Source organism: Notothenia coriiceps, unplaced genomic scaffold (assembly GCF_000735185.1).
Source record: "Notothenia coriiceps isolate Sejong01 unplaced genomic scaffold, NC01 NC01_scaffold00037244, whole genome shotgun sequence".
Classification (NCBI taxonomy): domain Eukaryota; kingdom Metazoa; phylum Chordata; class Actinopteri; order Perciformes; family Nototheniidae; genus Notothenia; species Notothenia coriiceps.
The window spans coordinates 26,413,825-26,422,388 of NW_011369945.1; the positions used below are offsets into that span (position 1 = coordinate 26,413,825).

The window sequence follows — 8,564 nt, forward strand, 5'->3', positions numbered from 1 at the left end:
GGTCGTCGGCCAAATAAATCACTCTGATTGGCTGTTCAGCTTAGCGAATCAGTGCATGAGAAGCGAAATGGAAGTGAGGGACCCAACAAACTATTAAGAAGGCAAATCTGAGATTTCTTTTAACTCCAGCTCTCAACACAGGTTCGGGAAAGCACCGTGAGCTTCTCGCTGTAGAGTGAAAATGGAAGGCACACGCTATTTGTTGTTTGTTTGTATCACACAGTCTGTTCTTCTTCTCTTGGTGTGTCTCAGTCTGTCTTCCGGTTGTTGCCTCTTTTGAATGACGAATACACACTGCCGCCGCCTGCTGATAAGGAGAGTTATTGCCACTCACACATGCGCAGTTCGTAATTGCTTCTTGGCCGTCGGCTGAAGTCTTTGCGGTGTGTTCCAGTGCGACACATGGCCAAAACGCAGAGACGCGAGTCGACGCAAATGTCGGAGTCCGTCTGTGTCAGTTCTTTGTTGTCAGATTGTTGTGTCCGGGCCTTTAGAAATACCACAGAAGCGTTGCATAAGGGCTCTGGTCAAGTGGGACAAGATCATTACCTAGAGAGCTGCAATCCTTTTTCAGATTTGGGCATTGGGCACAAAGGGGGACTCCAGGAACCCATTTTTCTCGCCACAGCGGCAGCACTGCTGAACAACAATTTGAAATTAATAGTAGTCATGAAAATTTGCAGCTGAAATTGAATTGCTCTAACATTGAAACATTGAAAGAGTGTCTGAAAGTGCCATCTCGTTGGAAGGATCTGTGTCGTCTTATGATAAGAGATATGTAATATTTATCAAAACAAACATTGGCCTGTTGTGTTTGATCGAGATGTCCTAACATGCCTTCCTTCTCCCTGTCTGCTCCAGGTCCGTCACAGAATCCAGTTGCTGTGCAGCAGCTTCCAGGGGGCAACTATGGAATGACTCAACAACCAACCTACAATCCGATGCAGGCCAAAGCTCCTGCACCCCTCGGCCCTGGACTCTACCCCTCTGGGCCCTACCAACCTACTCTCCCAGTCAGCTCCTACCAACATGCCCCCCCTGTCAGCTCCTACCAACCAGCTCCTCCAGGCCAGCCGCTGATGACCAGACCTCTGTTGGGAGGTCCTCCATCCAACACCCCCCCTCAGTCTGCCAGCCCTGGTCCGAGGTTGCCCCCTCCACAGGCCACACCTCCTCCTCCTGCTGTGTCTTCAAGTAACTATTACTCTAACCCCCAGCAGCCCCAGCACATGCCTCCAGCATGGCAGTACAACAACGCTCCCCCACCAATGGGGTCACCCTCTTCCATGGGCACACCTCCCCGTGGCGCCATGGCCAATCATGTGAACCCAGCTGCAAGCTCGACAGCGCCGCTGCTGCCACCGTCATCGGCAGCTTACAGCTCTGCACCGGCAGCCCATGTTTCCCATAGTGGCGCACAGCCTCCAGGCCCAGGGAGCCCCCCCACCTCTCTGCATGGATATATCCAGCCAGGTAAGACACAAAGGCTCCACAAAAATTCTGAACTTTACCATCTATATGCACAACCCTTTTTAATTTTTTAATAAAGGATAAGATTTTCCATACACAAATACACAATTGCTAGCTTGGCTTGACTCGGTTTCACTCAGTACGTCCTCCCAGCACAGCAGTCATTTGTATCTCCATTACCAAAAGGCTGCCCACTTTAAGATGTGTGTAACCATCACTCTAACTAATGGTCATATAAGCAGCTTCACAACAGTAGATAAACACAGTTTGTTCATCAGCGGTAACTTAACACAACTCTTCTACAGCTCAAAGCAAAACAATAAAAATAAAGCAGATACCTGAAAAAAGCCTACAAACAGGCAGACAGGAAGTGGCAAATCTAAACTTCAAACCAGAACATCAACGCATTCCCCCGCCCCGTAAAACTGGGAATGCAAGACGGTGCAGCGTGGTTTGAGTCGACGTGGTCAAAAGGGCCAATTTAATGCCATATAATGATGCAGACACTCCTTGGGTCACATCAATAAAAAGTTTAGTTTTAATAAATGAGGCAGGTGAACTTTAGCCCATTAAGTCCAGGGTCCTCATTATTTAGCCACAGTAATATGTGTTTTGTCTGTTTTTTAAAGACTGAGACTGTTTTTTAAGATTGATCCTCTTCTAAAAACCTTTGTTATAGCCATATTACTCTGTCTTTCATTGTTTTCTTTCACTGATGTACATATGCGTATCAAGAGTGCTGATACGTTGGAGCCGGACCTTGTCCTCTCTTCCTACTTTGTACATGATAGCTGGCTGCAGTCTTTGGCACAGAGTAATTTACTCTGAATCTGTACAAAGTTCAAATCAGAATTGTGTATGATTCTTATTTAGCAGCATGACGTGGCTTTGTTGATAGAGTAGCATCTTAATTTCAATTTAGGGGGAATATTGTATTGCTATCATTTTTGATTTCCACTGGTGATATTAACAGAAATCCCACAGATGATTCGTACGGGCAGTCTTAACATTTGATCCTTTCAACTAGTAGTTTAATTTCACCCTGTGAGAAGTTGGAGCTTTTTTCTGACACAACTACTGTTGGAATACTGAGAAGTGTTTAGCGCTCAGTGTCGGAAACAAAAGACCACTCATAGAGAATCTCAGTAACTTTTTTTTTTTTTATCTGAAGGAAGTAAGTATGACTTTGGTTTTGCAATATGCGGCCACAGTGTCTGAATTTTTAAAGCTTAGGGCAGGGAAGTACTTCTGCATAGAAGCAGAGGTCACATGATGATCTCAGTCTGGCTGTTTCCTGCATATCTGTAAATGTTATGGTGGTATTGGCTCAAAAGAATTCTGTTCACATTAACACCCCTAACTGGAAGAGCCTGCTTGATCTAAGTTACCTCTACCCCAGCAGCCCAGTCTGTGCATATCTGCCCAGTACAATGGTGACAATTGAAAGCAGCTCCCCGGAGGAATGATTGTGTCTTTGTGGAGATGTTTACTCTGAGGAATGCTTTCTTACTGTAAATGTAACACAAGCAATTTTTTAAAGGTCAAGCATTTTTGGCACCAGCACGAATAATCTTTTGAACAGTTCTGGCTCAATTGAGCTTCTTAGAGTTTTATAGTCTACGTTATCAAAAAGTGTTTTTAAGTAAAAGCATTCAGATACATGTAACCTATCACAGTGCCGTTATGATATTAACAAATGCACAATGTGAAGTAAAGAAGGTTATCATTGTTGTCCTTATCATTCAGCTTCATCTCAGTCTACTCCCTACTCTAATTAAGCCTTCAAGGCCTTGTGTCTCTGAAATGATATCTTCCATATAATAGTTTGGCGTTATACTTGTTACTTGCCATTTGCTGTCACTGCTGTAAGAATAGTCAGCCTCATCCGTTGTGCATGGTTATACAGTGAAGCTGCTAGTTGATGATTCCATTAGTTGAGCAACAGAAAAGTAATCGCAAACTATTTTCATAATTGATCAATCGTTTAATAATGTTTTCATGCAGGAATGTTTAAAATATGGAGATATCCTGTTTATATGTTATAGAGCTGAATATATTGAGGTTTGGGATTGATTAAACAAGGCATTTAAAGATATCGCCTTGGACTTAGAAAAACTGGAAGGGGAGATCATATAGCCCAAAAAAACTAAACATGTTCAAATGAATCTCGAAACTAATTGGCAGATTAATTGACAATCACAATTATTGTTAGTTGCAGCCAAAAACCACCATGCCCTTAGGGAACAATATAAGAATACAAACATGTGCTGTGCATACATGTTTTATAGAAATGTGAAACTATTGCTCGATAAGATAATAAAGGAGTTTATTTGGGACCTCTGAATTGGCTGGTTTTTCGGTGGAGATGAACATGACTCTGTTGCTGTCACTGTTCTTACATTGACTGGCTGTGGGTCAGCAGAGCCACCAGCTGTTGTCGGCTTAACTCTGAGCTAATAATGTTACCCATCGGAGAGCGACGCCTCATATCTCTTCTACAATACCACAGTATTGCCACATAGCATGTTCATGAGTGTTCTTGTTTTACATGAGAGTAATGTTGTTGACATAAAGTCCTAACTCTATTTGCTGGATGACTGATGTTAATGTCTGAGATGATAGAGGATGTTGGTTGAAAGGGTTTCATCATTTTATAAAACAATTGGAGGTTTAAAGTAAAAGGATTATTTTATATGTGTTGTTAAAGTCCTTTATCCAACAAAAATGCAACAAAAAAAAATTGATTTGAAATTCAATTATTTGTTTTTTCTCTGTTGAAATTTGTATGTAATTTCTCACTATTATTTACGCGTTTTTATATTGTTAACTGGTGCTCAATTAATCTGTCAGAAATATCAATAGAGTAATCGGAAATCTATATTGAATATATGTAAATAAATCTGACTAGCAGCCCTAAGAATGACTGTTTTGGGGTTTTTCTCTAGGCACGGCACCTCCACCTATGAATCCCATGGTTCCTAACACATACCAACCAAGCAGAGCATCCTATGGCCCCCCACCTACAGGCCCACCACCAACCATGAAACCCACAGCCCCTCCCACTGGACCGCCAATGGCCAATGTCAAACCTCCACCCCCCAGGACCGATGGTAAAGGTTTTTAAAATCTTGAAATGTTACATTTTGGTGCTTTGTGTCCTCAGGTACGACAACCAACAAAGACGGCGACATCAAAACGTTTTGTTGGTCCGTGTTGATTGTGAAATCAGATGTCAGCGCTGAGTCTGAAACTATGTCTTGTTTATAAGCATCATTTTAGTTTTTTGTTCTAAATCTGATACCCTTCTGTTGTTCTCCCCTCCTTCCTCTACATGCCAGCTCAGTGTGGGGGTGCCGTGAACAACACTTTGCCCCCCACTGAGCCCGACTGCCAGGATGGGGATATTGAATGTCCAGGTGTGGCTTAATCTATCTGTAGCTGTTAGTGTCAGTGCTGTAATGCCCATCCTGTCCTCTCTGTGCTGTTGGTCATTGTATCTGGGGATGCACTAATTCTTAGTTTTTTACATCAAAGTTGACACCAAATAATGGATCTCTGCTGTATAAGCTTATAGAGCTCCAATCTACAGCAGAGAATACGTTTACACAAATTGGTCAATATCTTTTGCTTTGATCTCTTTAATATGTATTTTAAATAAAATGTAAACAGTATTTTTATAGGATCAGTGCATCCCTGGTAACGTATTTCCTGTTTGTAGGTTGTTTGCCTATCTTTCCTCCATCCATTCCTGCCGGATATCCCATTTGAATAAACATCCTAGAAAGACAGAAGTATTCATATTTCTTTAAGACACCATACATCAATTCCCATCCTCTCCATCGTCATTAGTTTTGTTGCTTTGCTTCATTACTTTATTGTGTCTTCTCTATTTCTTTTACTGTAAAACAGATCTTTCCATTTCCATCGCCCGCCTTGGTTAGCCCACTGGGATAGAAATAGCAAAAGTGTCACTAAAATTATTCACATCTGTGTTTGTTTTGCAACAGGAACCATGGCTGGCAATGGCCCACAAGCATCAAACAGCCATAATCATGTTGACAACAAAATGGGTAAGGCCATTTTCTGCGACATATTAGATTATTTCACCCAAACCCCATTTACAGTCTGATTACTAAACTGGCTTTCAAAGCTTCTCCCCACTTGCAGTGTTTGGACAAGTATCAAATATAATCCAGAGGGCAAAGCTGACGTTATTTCTGTTCTCTTTTCTTTTACAGCTGGCATGCCTCAGCACGGTCCACCGGGTCGGCACTTGGGCCACTACCCCTCCCTCCCCCCTGGGTACCAGAACAGCCCGGCTCCTCACAACGCCCCCCCACCCATGCACCCTGCACTGCTTGCCGCCACGCAGCCTTACACTCAAGCACATCAGCCGTACCAGCAAGTGAGTCCCAGCCATGTAAAGACCATTAGAGCATTTCACAAGTGCTTTTCGTCCATAACGGTATGGAACTAAATGCTCTACCATTTGTGTCGTAGCGTTTCACCTTCTAAACAGGCAAGACTCCCTTGTCGATCTAAGCCTTTTGGAAACATTAAATGCACAATAAAAAATGTTCTACTAAAAACAATATGTAGAATAATCCCCCTCATGAATCCACTAGTCTAGAAACGTGTGGCAGTGTTTTGTAGAGACCCTGCCCTCTGCCTGCATTTTCTCTTTTATTTTCATTCCTCTGTTCAGCATACTCTGGTAGTTTCTCTGCCCCTGGCTGTCGCTCCTCTGCCTTTTCTCTCATCATGCTCTGTCCTTGGCTGACACGGTCTTCGATGTTTCCTGAGCCAGAGGCTCAAACTAAAACTGTTAAACAAAAAGTTTCCCCTCAAGCTTCGTTAAGATATCACTTCTGAGAATTTGTAGAGGCAAAGTTGACAAAAGGAGGAGCAGCATTAAATAAAATGTGCTTTGTTGTCACGTGATATACTTGCATTGTTTACGCAACCAAAGGACGTTTTTAATGTATTTAAAAAAGGCAAATCATGGCTTCATTTGTTTTGCTGACGTATCAGACTAATACATCTTTGTTCCTTTATTCAATAACATATGGTGGAGAGTGTCATCCATAACTGTATAACATGTGTAAATATGGCTTCATTGTGATTAGATAAGATGCTAGAGGAAACATTAGGTCTTGTGATGTTTTGGCTCTAAAGGTCCCATGTCATGTTTTTCCGGTTATTACCCGTCCCCTTGTGTGTTGTTTAGCTTATGCATGTAAACGGTCAACCGTCAAAGTACATCCTGTAGACTGAAAAGCTCATAGGGGGAGGGGGGGGCAGGAACTCCAACAAGCCGTTTAGGACAGTGTGAATGCACATACTATACAGAGATGCTGTATGAGAAACCAATGTGAGTTTGGAAAATTGCACAATATAAATCTATTCTAGTAGACCTCAACAATGGAATTATGATCAGTAGAAATGGCCATGACATGGGACCTTTAATGGGCTCAGATTCTGAGGCAATAAATACGTATAATAGGCAATCAAAGCATGGGTTGCCATCCATGCTAAAGGATTTCACATTCATACGTTGTTGTCAAATGGATTAACTAAGTATTTAATTGTTCTCTTCTCTAAGCCGCCTGGTGGCCCCGGGCCCGCCCAGCTGAGCCCGTCCATGGCAGCCATGAGCCTCCAGTCCAACACCCCAGAGTCCCTGAGGGTGGTCAACCTGCTGCAGGAGAGGAACCTGCTACCCCCGAGCCCCACCCCCCCTCCGACACCCTGCCTTCCACAGGACCTGCAGAAGATCAACTGCAACCCAGAGTAAGCCATGGAGGAATACTGAGAGACGCTATCAATTGTGGCGGGAATTTATTTATCAAATGTGGATAGAGAATCAAACCATTCAGCTGTCTTTGTTGAAGAATATAATTTGGGTTGCATATTTAAACACAGAGAGAGAGGAGAAAGCTTGATGATAATGAAAGGAGCATTCTGGAAGTTAGGGAGGCCATCAGGATATTCTCAGTTCAACTGAGTTAAAGGTCAAGCTGTTGGTGCACATAGACTGTAACTAACAACATTGCAACACATCCTCGTAATAAGGAATTTTCCCAAGCTTAGCCAAGAAGTGTGAGAAGTAGTAAATATATACATTAGCAAATATTAATCTCACACAATGATATTATTAATTGTCATATCATTTGTCACTTGCAAATGTTGCCCAAGTTTCTTGGATAAATTGTTCCTAGAAAACCAGTTTTAAGCTTGTGAAATACTGAACATGATCTAACATGCAGTGAAAGTAACTATGAAACTCTGTGTTTGTGTTTCTCCAGGGTTTTTCGTAGCACGCTGACTAGCATCCCTCAGACTCAGTCGCTGCTCAATAAAGCTAAGATGCCGCTGGGCCTGATGCTCCACCCCTTCAAAGACCTCTCGGTAACAACCCTCTCTAATATTTATTCTGCACACATCAGTCAACTGAAATGATGTCTTAATATTTGGCTCTCTATCATAACATTATTAATTAGCAGTCATGTAAACTGTAAACATATAACCTGTTTTCGGGGTAATGGATTCAGAGGAACATGGTAAACCTAACTACATTCATCCCTGGGAAAAACACATTTTCTGGCACGAGTTAAACCAGGCTTTAGAATGTGAAGGAAAAATACTTCATACTGGTTTAGGAAAGTGAGTAATATACATACATTTCCTTAACAGCAAGTGATACCTGTTGGAGCTATATATATCTCTTTATATTATTAATATTTAACATTTATTTTCTTGCTGTTTTATAGTGTTTATTGTAAATGTATTCTTAGTTAGTCTCATAAGTTTCTATGCTTTTATTTTGAAGGCATGTTTTGGGCACTGGGTGATTAGAGCACCTGGTGTAATTGTATATATTGGAGACAGGTGGAAGTGGAAGCCAGAGCACTAGTAAGCAAACGGTTTTTTACCAGGGTGTTTCGAGCCACAGGGTTTTCCAACCACAGGAAAGGAAAGCCATAGGAAAGGCTTAAGGAACAAACCATAGGAAACCTGTTCATTGTCAATGATATTGGATCACTAGAATGCGTCCCGTTACTGAGTCCAGGGTCTGTTCCTAAGAAGGCAACATG

At 42.1% G+C, this 8,564-nt stretch overlaps 2 protein-coding genes across 2 annotated transcripts in view; one reads left to right on the plus strand and one right to left on the minus strand.

The window, feature by feature from the left end:
- frmd4a (FERM domain containing 4A) overlaps window positions 1–8,564 on the minus strand; it is a 123,982-nt gene that overhangs the window by 91,827 nt on the left and 23,591 nt on the right. The window lies entirely within an intron of this gene.
- The window catches only part of LOC104965163 (protein transport protein Sec24A-like), a 20,000-nt gene continuing 12,269 nt past the window's right edge, over window positions 834–8,564 (plus strand). The window contains exons 1-7 of the mRNA XM_010794121.1: window positions 834–1,473; window positions 4,416–4,580; window positions 4,809–4,886; window positions 5,478–5,540; window positions 5,709–5,875; window positions 7,073–7,260; window positions 7,776–7,878. Of these exons, the coding sequence (XP_010792423.1) occupies window positions 834–1,473; window positions 4,416–4,580; window positions 4,809–4,886; window positions 5,478–5,540; window positions 5,709–5,875; window positions 7,073–7,260; window positions 7,776–7,878 (1,404 nt within the window). The remainder of the gene's footprint in view (window positions 1,474–4,415; window positions 4,581–4,808; window positions 4,887–5,477; window positions 5,541–5,708; window positions 5,876–7,072; window positions 7,261–7,775; window positions 7,879–8,564) is intronic.